This window comes from Cynocephalus volans, chromosome 11 (genome assembly GCF_027409185.1).
Source record: "Cynocephalus volans isolate mCynVol1 chromosome 11, mCynVol1.pri, whole genome shotgun sequence".
In the NCBI taxonomy this organism is placed as follows: Eukaryota; Metazoa; Chordata; class Mammalia; order Dermoptera; family Cynocephalidae; genus Cynocephalus; species Cynocephalus volans.
The window spans coordinates 58543596-58560202 of NC_084470.1; the positions used below are offsets into that span (position 1 = coordinate 58543596).

The 16607-nt window shown below is 40.9% G+C and overlaps 1 protein-coding gene across 2 annotated transcripts in view; it reads left to right on the top strand.

Annotated features, from left to right (window-relative positions):
• The first annotated feature begins 687 nt into the window (after nucleotides 1-687).
• Nucleotides 688-16607, top strand: part of ZNF589 (zinc finger protein 589) — a 50205-nt gene continuing 34285 nt past the window's right edge. For both annotated transcript variants that reach the window (XM_063113982.1, XM_063113983.1), the window contains exons 1-2: nucleotides 688-790; nucleotides 9849-9904. In XM_063113982.1, coding sequence (XP_062970052.1) covers nucleotides 730-790; nucleotides 9849-9904 — 117 coding nt within the window. In that variant the 5' untranslated portion in view covers nucleotides 688-729. The remainder of the gene's footprint in view (nucleotides 791-9848; nucleotides 9905-16607) is intronic.

Consider the following 16607-nt stretch of genomic DNA (forward strand, 5'->3'; position numbering starts at 1 on the left):
TCTATTACAACAGATTGAATGCAGAGGCAGATAGAAAATTCGGTTTCTTCTATTAACTTTGACACTAAAGAAATTTGCAAAAATGTAAAACAATGTCTCTTTTGTCTCTAAAATTTAAAAAGGAAAACATATTTTCATAAAAATATATTACTTATGTTAACAAGTATACTATTGCTCTAAAAATGAATTAACATACAAATGGGATTCTCAGTAATTTTTAAGGGTGTAAAAGGATCATAACAACAAAAATTTTATGAACCACTGCCTTAGAGAAGCTCTCCATGGGTGCGCAGGGAGACATATATAAGAATGTCCATTGGGAATACTGGTCTATTTCTACATTAAATACCATACATCAGTGAAGACAAATGAATAGATTAGCGCATATCATTACAGAACTGTACAAAATGAGCTAGTAGAAGTTTCTACGTTATAAATCTATTTACATAATGTTTAAAAGCATGGAAAACGACACCATACTCGTATTTTGCTACGGGACCTGTGTTAACAAATGTTAAAAAAAGGAGCCCGAGAAGAAATTAGCAGGTCAACAGCATCCTCTGCAGTCACTTCCTCATTTCCTGCTCTACCTGTCCCGCCCCCGAGAACTACGCTTCCCGGCAGGCTGCGCGCCGCGCCGTGACGCACTTCCTCCAAACGAGCTTCCTTCCTCTGGCGCCACCCTTGGCCGGCGGTGTGCAGCGCGATGCACTTCTAACCTCGCTTGCAATGGCCGCGCGGGCGCAGATGTGGGCCTCGCGGGAGCAGTTCCTGGCTTCTGCTGCAGACGGTGAGTCGGGATGGAGAGGCGAGGGCCGGCCTGGAGAAGGATCAGGGCCGGAGGAGGGTGACCACCTTCCCCGCTCCGCGCTCCGACGCAGGCTTCAGGAGGGCGTTGGCTGTATCCCCAGGATGTGCGGGGGCTGGGCGTTGTGTGAGGTGCAGACAACTTCTTGCGCTGCTCATCCTCTCCCGTGGGCAAGGCCAGGTTCCTCCCTCAGTGTCATGCACACTGGCCGTGGTGCTCACAGCCGCCTCCCCACTACTTCTCGCCCCGCCTCCTGCCGCGGGGTCCGAGCTGCGCTGTCCACTCTGACAGTCACTGGCCACAAATGGTTATTGAGCATTTGAGATGTGTGCTGAGTGCGGCTGAAGAACTGCATTTTAAATTTTATTTACTATTAATTAATTTGTAGCTAAGTACTGAAGCGGCCTAAAATATTTTCCCGTTAGACACAGGCTTATTCGGAATTGGGATATGCTGTGTCAGGTATACATCTGATTTCGGAGATGGTTGGGAGAAAAGAATGTAAATTGTCTTTAACTTTTTAAGTTATTATGATTTGAAGTGATAATATTTTAGATATATTGGGATAAATAAAATGTTATTGAAATTAATCTTACCCTTTAAGAAACTTTTTGGGGGTGGCTACTAGGAAATTTAAAATTACATGTGTGGCTGGCACTGTGGATCACATTATAGTTCTCTTGGATGGCGTTGGATTCGATGCTGCCCTGCGGGAAAGGGTCTGGAGTACATCTGGCAGGGCCTTCCTGGGCTCCTGAGAAGGGCTTCCAAGAGGGGCCTGATGTACCTGGAGGGCATTTTTGTCCTGTACTGACTCAGGGGTCTATAATTGTAGCACACTGTGTATTTCTGTCCGGGATTCCTGCAGAATGGCTTTTCCAACCCCTGTTCCCTAGCCACCCATGGGCCTTTCTCAGGTGAGTCGTGCTGTAGAGAGGAGGGTAAGAACATGATAGTTTGGGGATGGGAATGGAGAAGCATGCATCCCTCACAACCACAGGCCTGCTAAGGCATGTGTTTTCCTTCTTACTGAAATAAAGAAGATTCTCGTGGTTTTAGAAGTCATTTTATGTTTGCAGTTTTATGTTTGCAACTATAGATAGTAGTTTGTTCCAACCAATTATTAAAGAGGCATAGTTTCTTCACTGATTTGAAATACAGTATTTGCCATATGCTGTGACTAGGTCATCCTTCCTTCCAACCATTCATCCATCCGTCTATCCACTCATCGGTCCATCCATACATCTATCTTTCTTCCTTTGCAATCTGAATTGTAGATATGGTTAACCTGTGATTGACCTGTAGCATGAACAAGGAAAAAAAGACCTTCATTGCTTTAAGCTACTGAGATTTTTAGATGCCATTTGTTACCAGAACATAACCCATTTGAACTGATAGTGATCTTTTTTCTTCATGTCACTCTGAGAGGTCTAGCTTCTTTGGTGTGAATTCTAGATGTCTGATCACTCTGCTTTTTCATTCAGTCATTGGTACTATAAGTATTTATTGAGGCAGTCATTAAGTGAGGCTACTGGGAAACCAGAGTCTTGGATTCTATGCTTGGCTCTGCCACTTGAGAGTGACATGATTCGTTGGGTCAATGACCTAACTTCCTAGTTCTCTGTTCCCTCTTTTGTGAGATGGAAGTAAAAGTAGTATTCACCTCATGGCTTTGTCATGAAGATTAGTGAAACAGTAGACCTAGCACAGTGCCTGGCACATAGTACATGCTTAATCAGTGTTACCTACTGTTACTGGTAGTACTGGGAGTAGAACAGCTGTGTAAACTAAGTTATGCTGCAGTAACAAATAACCCTCAAATCTCAGTGACAATCTAACAACAGCAAACTAACCTTAACATTATCTTTAACCTTTACAGGTTGACTTTGGCTCTGTTTCATGTCCTTTTAGTCTATGACCATGGGTGAAAAAACTTGATCTTCTGTGGGGAAAGTAGCTCCTGTGACAGAGGGAAAAGAGCAAGAGAGTTGGCGGAACCATGCAGTAGCTCTTAAAGTTGCTGTTCAGAAGAGGGACATCCATTTCTTTTTACATTTCATTGGCCAAGGCAAGTCACAGGGCTCTGCCTGATGTTAATGGACAGGGAAGTATAACCCTCTTACAGAGAGGGAAAGCAAATAATTGGAAATAATGCAATCATATTTCACGCTGCTTGCTATGAGTACAGAAATGCCTGAAGAATTGTATTAAGTACTGTTAGGGACATGTAGTTGGGGGAGTCCTGGAGAAAACAGGAAGATGAGATTTCAGGAAAGGACTATAAGAACATGAAATTATGCCTGAGGTTTTTCATCTTTCTGTTCCAGCTTTTATAGATTAGCAAGAGCAGATTGGCATAATTTCAGGGTCAGAGTTTCTCTTCACCTCTCTCCTTACCTAAAAAGAGTCATATGAAAAGGAGACTAACCTATGTATCCTCTTCTGGACTTTCTATTCTGTTCCATTAACCCATATTTTATATCTTAGAAGAGTATTCCTTTTTGTTTTCATAATTTTCTTGGCTATTTACATATATTTTCTTTAAAAGAAGAATTTTAGAATTATCAAGATCCATAAAAAATCTGTTACAATTTTGATTGGTGTTGCATTGGATTTATTTAATTTGGAGGGAATTGGCTGATTTGCAGTATGATTTATTCTGTCCAGAAGCATGGAATGTCTTCATTTACCCACATATCCTTTTTTTTTTTTTAAATAACAGGGAAAATTTTATTAGGATTGTATTAAATCCATAGATCAAATTGGTGTGATCTGATATCTTTATGATATGGAGCCTTTAGTTCATGTTGATGGTATATTTTCTCATTTATTGAGGTCTTTTTTGATTTCTTTCACTAACATTTTATAGTTTTCTGCATTGAGAGCTATATGATATTAATGCATATATCATCTGTAGTGGATGCCATGTACACCACCCAGTCCTCCCTCTGGGACTGGAGCACTAACTTTCTCAGCTGCTGGGAGTGATAGGGGTTGACAGCACTCAACTGAGTCTCTCCCAGGACCTTTCCCTCAGCTGAAGAGAGTCACCTGGCCTAAGGTCACACTCCGTTCCAGGGAGCATTCAATGTTTGTTTAAGAGTGTAAAAGCCTGATAAGCCCCCTTGGCCCAATTTGGGACATCTCTGAACCATCGTAATTTCAGAGCTCTCTATAGGATTGGCTGAGTCCTTGTTGCTGTGTTCACATATCCTTTTATTATCTTCAGCTGCCTGAAGAAGCTTACATTCTAGAAGGAGGGACAGAAGAATAAACATCAATATGCAGTGTGGTGTGATTAAGATGAGACTGGATAGAAGAGCGAGTTACCACCTCTGCCTGTGGCATTGGAGGATGAGTCAGGAGGGCTTCCTGGAGCAGGAAAACCTTGAGTTGGTCACAAAGGGGCAATAATCAGCAGTGGGTTGAGTCACTTGGGCTGAGACTCTAGGTAAGGACTCTGTGGTGCTTTAGGCTCTAAGTGGCATTGTTTCTAACCTTGCTTGCCCTTCTCTGGGCCATGTTGTTGGAGGATTTTGACTCAGGCCAATAGGGAGACAGAAATGCACATTTCTGATAGGGTCATGTGGCACACACATATAGAAATGGAAGGTAGAGAGACAGCTTCCCAGAAGTCAGTGCAGAGTCTGGAGTAGTACTTAACTGGTGAGACTCAAGTCAAACTTCAATACTGTAGAAACTCCTTAGAGCACAGGGAATTGACTACAGTTGGAACCTAGGCCACTGGAATTAGAAGATGGGCATTGCATGCCTAAGAGGGGTCTGAGAATAGAAGTCCAGGTGCTGTGTCATTCTGGTCATGGCATCACTTGACTTCCATGAAGGGTTGGAAAAATGGCAGTGGTCGAGAGTTGAAGTCTCCATCTTAAAAGAAATAGTATGCTAACATAATGAGACTTTTCCAGAGTTGCTGTGTTGGTTGGTGCTGGCTGGCCCCTGAGAATAAATGCTTAGGATTACTAGCTGGGGACCTGATCTTTTCCCTTCCCTCCTCTTCCGCTCTTCTCTCCCCTCTGGATGGCTAAAAATGGCCAAAGCATGATGGAAAGAAGGGAGGGAGGATGTGCTAATAGGTCCTGAGTAGGGTAACTGGCAGGAGTATACAATGCATAGGTGGCATTGTGGCTGGGTACTGCTGATAGAGGGGAGCGTCTGGACGCTAAGTGACTCCAACGGGGGCCCTTTTTTCTCTGGTACTGTTGTGAAGAAACTGCATGGTTCCTGGTCAGGGAACCAAGATGTTGCAGGAGGTTTCACCAGCTAAATCTGGGTTCTTGGTGTCTCAAACAAAGAATTGGACTAGGCACACCAGAGATGAAAAGCAAAGGACAGTTTTATTTAGTAAAGAGAGTACACTTCAGAGAGGATAGAGTGGGCTGGAGCGATAGTGTGGCTCAGCAGCCGCAGGTGAAATGCAGAGAGCTTAGAAAGATAGAGAATATACCCCATGGAGAGGATGAATGGGCTCGAGCAAGGGGTGGGGGTGGGGTGAAGGGTTAAGTCCCTCCTAGATGAATTTGTGTCATTTGGTCATTGGTTGAGCCCTGGTAGTCTCTGCTGATTGGCACCTTAGCTGGTGTGAGCTCATTGGTCAGCCGAATGGTGCCCTACATGGGGGCGGATCTCCCTATCTGTCTTTATTTCCTGTGGCTGTGCATGCCTGCATCCTCAGGAAACTGGCCATTACTGGCTATCCTACTCACAAACAACCATGCTTCCTCTTCTAGCTCTTGTCCGTATCTAACTTTCCCACAAAAGTACCACCACCCAGGCAGGTGTGTATATATGTATGTTGCCAGACTGAGAGTCTCGAGTGTTGGGGGAGACTTTGAGAATCACCCAGTTGGGTATGTTATTCCCATTTGTGATTTCCCGGGTATGGGGGTCAGATGGTGGTGCCTGTGGAGGTGGAGCTGGCGGGGAGCCTTCCACTGCCTGAACAGGCCCATGCTATTTCCTTGAAGCAAAAGCAGCAGCCTCTGGGTCCCATAGCTATAGTCTGTGTTTATGCTAAAAGCTTCCTTTGATAGACCAACAGATGGATTAGTGAGCTGTGCCCAGCAAGCAGTGCAAGGTTTAAGGGGCTAAGCAGAAAAGAGTTAACATAGTAGGTCCAAGACTGCTATCTTTAGGAAGGCCTCCTTGCAAGGTTAGCCCCTTGCTGGCATCTGGGAACTTGTCACTTAATCTGTTCCCTAACTAACAAGTATAGTTCACTGTGCCTTAACTGTGCATGCAGTGTGATTTATGCTGAACATCTGCTTTCCTTCTGGGAGTCTGGAATTTTTATAGTTGTTACGCAGAGGGTGCCTACATGACCAGCCCCCAATAAAACCTTGGGCACCCTAGTCTTAATGGCTTTCCCTGAGCAGAAAAATTGCACGCATGTTACTGTTTTTTTCATTGCTAGGAAGGGAAGCACACTCAGTATCTCCTGGCATGGGAGGAGAGAATGAAAGGAAGCCCATGCATGGATTTTTCTAGATGCTTCCTGGGTCATTTGGCCTGCTGATCATATTGCTTACCCTTTTGCTGTTATAAACCTTAGCCATGAGTACAACTATATGCTGAATCCCATGAATCCTTCTAGTGGGAGTAGTCTTGGGGACCCCTGATATGGGGATCCAAGTAAATATAATTTGGGTATCTGTGCTAGAGAAATTTGGAAGCCAGAGCATTTAGTGTCCAGCTGCCGGCTAGAGAGCTGTGCTTGAGCCAAGCTCTCAGCGGGGCCAGCCTTTACTGCTATTTTGAAGTGGGTAGACTTGAATCCCTGAACTTAAGGAAACAATGAGGGAGACACCAGACAGCTCAATGGAGGGGAGGATGCCAGTGGGAGGTAAGACTCCTTCATTACCAGTAGGGTTTGTAGTAACCAGTACTCTGTTGCCGCGGATGTTCCCTTGCCCTAGTCCTGGAGACCCCTGCCACCACAGAGATCAGAGATCAAGTTCATGATTATACGAGAGGGAGGTCTCCATTCTGGTAAGTTATACTCAGGATCTGATAGGCGATGGGGTATTGAAGGGGAAGATGGAAATGGCTCTGACACTCTAGTGATGCCAAAATTCCTGTGGAAACAGACTCCATTTGAAAGCCTAATTGTCAAACCTGAAATAGTAATTGTGTCTCCAGCTGTGAAAGGCACAGATCCTCCCTGGTGCTTCATCTGAGGCTGGTAGACTGGAGTCCTGTGGATGTCTTTCCTGTTGAGTCTTCAACTGCCAAGTCCCTGAGGCAGTTAGTATCATCTAGGGCAGGCACCATGTGGCAATCCCTTGCCAGCCCCTACCTTAGCACTGACCTAATGGGAATGTAGCACCCCAGAAAAGCAGTTCCCTTTGCCCCTGACTGGATATCCTACAGGATATCCAATAGGGGAGCTTGGAGCCCCTGGAAGAGGTTATAGAGAAATGAGAACAATATGGGATTGGGACAGGTCCTCATCTGGGGAAAGATCAAGGGCTTTTCTTGATGGCCTGTCATGGTAGTGTTCTGGAAGGCCACCTTCAACTACCAGGCCATGTTTGACATGAGATGTGCTCAGTGGTTTGGTGATGATGAGTTCTTTGAGGGCTCTCTGGACAAGTAGGTGGCCCAGGGTCTACTTAGCCTGTACTTTAACCTGGCTACCTTCAATAACCTGGTTTCTTGTAGGAAGGTCACATACCAGGCCTTGGAGAAAGACAGGGTGTGAATTGGCAGGCCCTTTCCAAAGCCTTGTTGGAGGATCAGTTGAAGTCCATGTTGGAGTGGGCCAATAGGGGCTTCAAGCCAACTGGGGTTGAGGGCCTCAAATCCAACAACAACAAACCAGCTGTTAAATTTAAGGTGTGTTGTGCAGGCAGTAAAACTTGGAATCAAAGAAATATGAGGACAAGACCTGAAGATACACAGCTGCCATTTCTGACTACCATCTCCCACCCAAATGCCAAAAGGTGAATTGCTACAATAATGGCAAAGATCTCAGGAAAGAAGATTAAGAGTCTAGAGCAAATGACTTTGGGTATAACAACAAGAACAGTCTAGAACAGGGCTTGGCAGACTTTTTCTATTAAGGGCCAGATGGTAAATATTTTAGCTTTGTGGGCCGTATGGTTCAATTCTGTGTGAAAGTAGCTAAAGACAATAGCTAAAAACAATAGGTAAATGAATGCACGTTGCAGTGTTCCAATAAAACTTTATTTATGGGAATCGAAATTTGAGTTTCATATAATTTTCATGTGCCATGAAATATTCTGGTTTTCTTTTTTTTTTTAGCTATTTAAAAATGTAAAAACTATTCTTAGCTCATGGGTAGTATAAAAACAAGCAGTAGGCTGGATTTGGTCTGTGCATAGTTTGCCAGCCCCTGGTACAGTATAGCTATTTGTCCTTTGCTGAAGCACCTCTGTCTCCTTCCATCCACTCTTTGAGGGTGGGCTCTCCCTCTGCCTGATGTGCCAGGACCTGTTCAATTGGGTACCAAAGTTAAAGAAAGTAGAGACAGTAATCACCAAGTTGAACTTTAAAAGGAGTATAACTTTTCTGTGTTGTTGTGAATGGCAAAGAAGATAAGATGTTTTGTAGTACACAGAGCTAGAAAGGATCTTTGAGTTCACTGAATGCTACACAGATATGTCCAACATAGGCTGAGGCACCTGCTTGTGAGGTCCTGGAGTGTGCCTGTCATTTGACACCTCTTGCCTTCCTGAAGGACGTCTTTGCTCCACTGAAGGATTACTTTGCTTGTGAATGGTTCCATGCTAGGGAGAGGGGGTGGCATCTCAAAGTCAAGGCAGAACCAGGACCCAGGAGGTAGGATCCTTCAGCTGAGCTGTGTGAGGTTACCCTGTGTATCTCAGTTTTCCTGCCTATGCAGAGGGATAACCACCTGTCCCTCTCTGGCAGGGGGAGGCTCAGACAGTCTCTTTCACTGAACAAACTGAGGAACTGCCTCCTTAACTTGCATACTGCTTAGATCTGTCCATTGGGAGTGGCCAAATGTGGTACTCATTTTTTCTTCTAAAACTTTCAGCAGGGATGATGTCATCATTACATTTGGGGTTGTTTTTGTTTTTTTGCACACCCAAGGTCAAGGCCACCCTTAGCTAAATTCCTCCCGATGACTGCACTGACACCATCTGGGGAGCCCAAGAAGAGATTGGCCAAATTATAAGCCTCCATGTATTTTATAGACAAGTATTCCTTATCAATATCTCCCCCTCTTACTCACTGATATGAAGAGTGTCTAGGAGGAAGCTTAGGGCTACCATTGAGACCCTCCTTCCCCAGTGATGCATTCCCTTCCCCAGACTTCTCCTGCAAAGGCACTGATCCCAGGTTAGAAACACAACACCCCAGTTCCTTTTCTGAACTCTCAGAAGCAGTGACATCCAGAGATCAGAAGCACATTCTTTTGTTTCCCTTCTTCAGAGGTATGTCAGGGAAAGCCTGAGCTTCCCTTCAGAGATGTTAAAATCTTGCCTTTTAAAATTCCATACTAATTTGTTTTTAAGAGGAATGGGAGTCTAGCAAGCTGCAGGTTAGAAATGTTGTAATGGTCTTCAATACTGTTCACTCTTTTTACTAGTGCTCTTTTGTAAAATAAGGAATAACACTGACAATTTTTTTTAAAACTACATTTTTATTAAAAATCACAGGCTTCTTTTTCTGTGTTTAACGTTTTCATAAACTTAAACTTTTTTTTTTTTGTAACTGGAGCCATGTAACAAGTATGGGGAAAAGACTGTGCCTTGTCTCAACAGTTTTGCTAATTTTTAGGGTGGAAGGATGATGGGTGCTTAGAATTTACCTAATTACATTTAATTAAGATCGGTATTTTTCTAAAAACATAATAGGAAAGAGGTATAGACCATGGAGAAGTTAACTCAAGTGTAAGACAAGAAGTGAGCTGATGCCCTGGGTGGGGGAGAAGGCACAAGTGGCCAGAGCTGAAGAAGCTCAGAAGGGTTCTCAGGGATCATCATGATAGGCCTGGTAGGCCAGGGTTCTTAAGGCTGCTTATTTCTTTCCCCAGCTCTGCATTCCAAGGACTCTGCCTGCCCCTGGGAGGAGGAGAAGCCCAGAAATCTGGTGAGTAGGGGCCAGTTACTTTTTTCTGAAATGCTGGTGCATTTCCCAGAGAATCTGTACATTTCTCTTTCTTGGGAAGGGAGGAAGGGATCAACATTTAGATATGTCATGCCTTGTGTTAGCCCTTGTGCTAGGCATTTTATAATGGTTTCTATAATTAATCTCTTTAGTTTTTGAGCTTATAGAAAACATAACCAAGTTTAATATTAGGAATTCAGGGTATTCTAAAATATAACGGCAACTTTCTGTAAAAACCTGGAGTTAGTAAAACCATAAAATGCACTATTAAAATTTCCTACATCAACATTCACACAAATAATTATATTACCTTAATAGTATCTAATAGTCTGATCTTGTATATTGGACTTCTTTTTTAACTTTCTGTTATGGAAAATTTCAAACATATGCAAAAGCAGAAAAAGTGTTAATAAACTCTTATGTATCTGTCATCTCACTTTAGCAATTATCAACTCATAGTCAATTTTGCTTCATTTCCACCCCACTAGATTATTTTAAAGAAATTCCATGGCATCATACCACTTAATCTATAAATATTTCAGTCCTGTGTTTAAATCCTTAAAATAGCTATATGAGATGTGTGGTGGTATTCCCATTTGAGAGAAGAGATCTTCTGGCTTAGAGGAATTATATAACTTGCTCACAGGCACATGTGGGTGGCCAGATGGTAGAGCCAGGAATTAAACCCAGATTTCTCTGATTCTGAAACCATGAATTTTCTGTGGTGCTGTCTTGACTGTTTTTTCCTCCTAGAAAAGTACTCAATGATAAAAGAACAAATTTTCCAACTCTAGGAAATGGGATTATATTTTTGGATGAAGAGCCCCATGGAGAATTCACTCTGTAGTTGTGATGTTGAATATACACGCTCCAAAACTTCTTTATCCTAGACATTTAATTTATTGATTCCTGGGTGCAGGACTGTGTGAGATACTACTATGGGCCAGCCAAACAAAATTGTAAGTACACTGTGCTTACTCTCAAAGAGCCAAGATTCTTTGGGAAATAATGCATTAGAAACAGGAAATGATGATACTGGTAGTAATCATGTGAAGACAATTAAAACTATAAAACAGTGCAGTGGAAACTAGACCCCTATCTCTCACCATATACAAAAGTCAACTCGAGGTGGATTAAAGACTTAAATTGACCCATAAAACTACTAGAAGAAAACATAGGAGAAACTCTTCAAGACATTGGTTTGGGCAAAAATTTTATGGAGAAGACTTCTAAAGGACAGGCAAATAAAGCAAAAATAGACAGATGGGACTACATCAGACTGAAAAGTTTCTTCACAGCAGAGGAACCAATAGTGTGAAGAAGCAGCCTGTAGAATGGGAGAAAATATTTGCAAACTTGCATCTGACAAGGGATTAATATCCAGAATATATAAGGAACTCAGACAGCTCAATAGTGAAAAAAAAAAAATCTGATTAAAAAAACGGGCAAATGACCTGAATAGACATTTCTCAAAATAAGGCATGCAAATGGCCAACAGGCATATGAAAAAATGCACAACATCTCTAATCATCAGAGAAATGCAAATCAAAATCACATTGAGATACCATCTCACCCCAGTTAGGATGGATATTATCAAAAAGACAAAAGAAAAAACGAGTTGGTGAGGATGTGGGGAAAGGGAACACTTGTACAATGTTGGTGGGAGTGTAAACTAGTATAGCCATTGTGGAAGACAGTATGGAGGATCCTCAAAAAACTGAAAATAGAACTACCATATGATCCTACAATCCCACTACTGGGTATTTATCCAAAGGACAGGAAATTAATATGCCAAAGAGATACCTGTACCCCCATGTTTATTGTAGCACTATTTACAATAACCAAGGTGCAGAATAAATCTAAGTGTCCATTAACAGATGAATGGATAAAGAAAATATGGTATATATTCACAGTGGAATACTACTCAGCCATAAAAAAGAATGAAATCATGTCATTTGCGGCAATATGGATGTTCCTACATGACAGTTAAGTGAAATAAGTCAAGCACAGGAAGATAAGTACTGCATGTTCTCACTTGTATGTGGGAGCTATAAAAAAGTTGAGCTCATAGAAGCAGAGAGTAGAATTGAGGTTACTAGAGTCTAGGAATAGTACAGGGAAAAGGAGATAGGAAGAGGTTGGTTAACAGATATAGAATTACAGCTAGATAGGAAGAATAAGTTCTAATATTCTACAGTGGTGCTAGGTGTCTATAATTAGCAATAATTTATTGTACATTTTCAGATGGCTAGTAGAGAGGATTTCAGATGTCCTCATCACAAAGAAATGATAAATATTTTGGGAGATGGATATGCTAATTAGCCTAATTTGATCATCACACAGTGAATATATATGTATCAATATTACTCTGTACCCCATAACTATGTATAGTTATTATGAGTCAGTTAAAAAATAAAAGGGCTGGCCAGTTAGCTCAGTTGGTTAGAGTGTGGCCTTGTAACACCAAGGTCAAGGGTTTGGTTCCCCATACTGGCAAGCCACCAGAAAAAGAAAAAAAAAAAAAAAAGAAAGAAAAAATAAATAGTGCAGGGAAAGTCATGACTAAGTGTTAGCCTATAGCTGTTATAACAATGTACAGCCACAAAGTATGGCCTTAGGTTTGGATTGATAATCAAACTGATGGTAGCTTAACCCTGCATTAAATTTACTTAGCTTCATGAAAAGATACAGGGCAAGAAACACAGCAGCCACATCTTCATTATTCTCCTGAAGAGGCTTGGCACTTGCCCAAGGCAGTTTCCAGGCCCTACGGACATAGAGACCAAATTTGATTGTTAGAGATGAGAGTGAATTGGGGGCAAATCACTTCATAATGGGGAAGCAACTGCCTTTATTTTTCCATATCTTCCCCCACCCCAATATTTTGTTATGAAGAATTTCAAATATGCAGAAAAGTTGAAAGAATTGTAAAATGAATACAACACCTAAAGCCTATAGCTAACATTTTATTATGTTTGCTTTATGTCATATCTATCCCTTTATCCATATATTAATCCATCTTTTGTTTTGATGCACTTCAGAATAAGTTGCAGATCTCAGTACAGTTCACTCTAAATACTTCAGCATGCATATCATTAAATAGAATTCAATATTGCTTTTTTTTTGAGGTAAAATTGACATCCAGTGAAATGCACAAATTTTAGGTTTGCCATATGATGCATTTAGCAGTTTTACAAATACTTATTAGACATTCATATATCTTCCTTTTTGATGTGTCTGTTCAAAGTTTTGGCCCATTTTTATTGGGTATTTATATTATGAGTTGTGGGAGCTCTTTATATATTCAGGATACTAGTCCTTTGTCATATATTTGCTTTGTGAATATTTTCTTCCTGTTTGGAGCTTGCCTATTCATTTTCTTAATGTCTTTTTGATAAGCAGAAGTTTTAAAATTTTGATGAAGTCTAGTTTTTCAGCTTTTCTGTTTTATGTTTTTTGTTCTCTGTATGCTCAAAGAAATCCTTGTTGATTATCCCCAAGTTCTGAAGCTATTGTACATTTTCTTCTAGAAACTTACAACTTTAGATTTAAGTTTAGGTAATTTTTTTTGTTATGGTATGAGCTAGGGATTGAGGTTCTTTTTTCTTTATTTTTTTAAAATTTAAAAAATTTGGATATTCAGTTGTACCAGCACTGTTTGTTGAGAAGATTTTCCTTTCTTCATGGAATTGCTTTGATCTCTTTGTCAAAAACCAATTGTGGGTCTATTTCTGGGCACTCTGTTCTGCTCCATTGAACTCTTTGTTGATCCTCATGCTAATACCTGTGCTGTGCTGCTCACTAATGTGGCTTTATAGTAAGTCTTAAAAGTCAGGTAGTGTTAGATCCTCAAATTTTATTTATTTATTTATTTATTTATTGAGATTGCTTTGCCTATTCCAGGTCTTTTGCATTTTCATATAAATATTAGAATCAGTTTATCAATTTTTACAATGGGATTTTGATGGAATTGCTTCAAACTTTTATATCAGTTTGGGGGAGTAGTAACATCCTAACTTTATTGAGTTTTCTGGTCCATCAAAACCATATATCTCTTCTTTTATATAGATCTTTCCCTTAAGAACCTACTGTAGTTTTTGGTGTACATTTCTGGCACATATTTTGTTAAATTGATCTCTCAGTATTTCATGTTTTTTGATGTTAGTATAATTGGAATTATAGTATTTAAAACATTTTTAATAAAATTTTTATTTTAGAGTAGTTTTAGATTTATAGAAAAATTTTGAGGATAGCACAGAGAGTTCCCATATATTCCATATCCAGTTTCCCCTATTTTTTTCATTTTTTTGGTGGCTGGCCAGTAAGGGCATCTAAACACTTGACCTTGGTGTTATAACACTGTGCCCTGTTTCCCCTATTATTAACATTTTACATTAGTATGGTACTTTTGTCATAATTAATATACCAGTTTTGAAACCTTATTATTAATGTTATTATTAAAGTCCATACTTTATTTATACGTCCTTAGTTTTTATTTATTGTCCTTTTTCTGTTCCAAGATCCCATCTAGGATATCATTTTACATTTAGTTGTCATGTCTCTGAGGAGGTACTGGTCAGATTTTTTGTAGATTGTCTCTTACGTGGGATGTCTGGTGTTTTTCTCATGATTAGACTGGGTATGGGTTTTTGGAAGGAAGACCACACAGGTGAAGTGCTATTCTTATCACATCATGTAAAGGGTACATAGTGTCATCATTACTTACCACTGTTAATTTTAACCTTGATCATCTAGCTGAAGGAATGTTTGTCAGGTTTCTCCACTGTAAAGTTACCTCTTCCCACCCTTTTCACTCTCTTCCCCCATAATGTATTCTTTGCATGGAAGTCACTATGCGCAGCCCACACTCAAGGAGTGGGGAGTTTGCTCCATCTCCTTGAGGGTGGAGTATCTATGTAAATTGTTTAGAACTGCTTTGCAAGGGAGATTTGTCTATTCCTCCCATTTATGCATTTTTGCAGTCATTTATTTAGATCAGTATATACTCATAGATATGTATTTTATACTTTGGGTTTTAATCCAATACTACTTTATTTTAAATTGCTCAAATTATTGCTCAAATTTAATAGATCTGCAACAGAACCAGAGCCACTTTAGACAAGCCCAAGTACAAAATGGCACCACTCACCTTCTCTCCTCCCCTCCCCCCATCCCTTTACGAGAAGCCTCCTGACTTAAACAGAAATCCCTTTTGCTTCCACAAGGATGCATTTTGCCACCCCATCCACATTAGCATAATGCCTGTCCTTGATGGTATCAGCCCGTCTTTGGTGCCCTATATAAGCTTTACCACCCCCGCATGTGGTGCTGTCCCCCATTTTCAGGGTAGCCCCAGGCTGTTTCCCGCTTTGAGCACAGCCTGGCAGATTCTTTTCCTTTAATAAAGCTTGAACAGTACCCTGTTGCTTTGCCCCCCACAGATTTGTCACCCCACTTCCGCTGGGTGATGGAGCCACAAAGGATTACTCAAAGCCCATCTCTTCTGAGCAGTGAGAAGCGCTGAAGTGGTTAACTTCCCCAGAACTCTCAAACAAGAGGCATCACTTCCTCGGGAAATTAACCCTGAATTGGGGTTCTCTTCCTGCATTTATTTTCCAGACCAGGAAGTTACAGGAAGAGAACATAGGCGGGGTTATAGTTTAACAATATAGGCTGGTAACTTTCAGTGAAACAAGCCAGATGACATTCCAGTAAGGCAATTAAGTGGTCCTATCAACAAAAGCTTGATCTAGCAAACATTCCTTCTCCCTCCAGCAATTTTCCAGTATTTTTACATTTCAATCAGTAACTAGTCTGTCCTTGAGCCAGCAACCTTGCTGTGCCACAAATCTTTTATCTTACACCAGAGACTTTATAGCCTGAGGAAAATTTCTTGTCCTTTGCAAGGTCAATATTTGAAACTGCAAGGCTTTGGAAAACCAGGCCCTGTGAAGTACATTTACTTTAAGAATCCTCTACAGTACCTGGCATCTTGGCTCACTTTCTTTCAAAATTGTTCCAGATTTGGCCATTAGGAGCTCTTTAACTTGGTTTCTGTGTCCCTTTGACATACCCCCATTACTGTGTGGTGGGTTTTTTTTGGTTTTTTAAATGCACTTCCTTGCTTTCTGGCCCCACAATATGCTCCGTGCTCATCTTGTTTATTTCCTGCCCCAGTACTAGGATCAGCCATTGCTCCAAGGAGCTCTGGCTCTTTTCACTGGAGAAAGGTATTAGAAACCAAGAACTATAAGCTGGGTGTTCTCTTTGCTACTGGAGTGTCACTGTTTCTAGGCCCTCTCAGCTAACGCAGCAAGGAAATATATGTTTTATACTAACCTGTATCTATAAATATTTCTTTATGTAACAATCTATATATAGTAAGCTAAATATGAGCTCATACTGATTCTTCCACTTCTGATCTCTTACCACATGGATCGTTCTAGCCTCCTCACCTTACTTATCAGTAACTTCCTACTCCAACAGTGAGAAACCTGGCTCTCACCATCCCTTACTTAATTGTTCAATTCCAGTTTATGTGCATAGCAGCTTCAGAATTTTTGGCTTGTGTCCACATGCAAAACAGTCTTATCAGCTAGCATATAATACTTATATACAATTCCTTTTGTTTACAGACTCTATTCATTTCTGAAGTTATTTAAGTCAGCACCTTTTTTCTCCACCA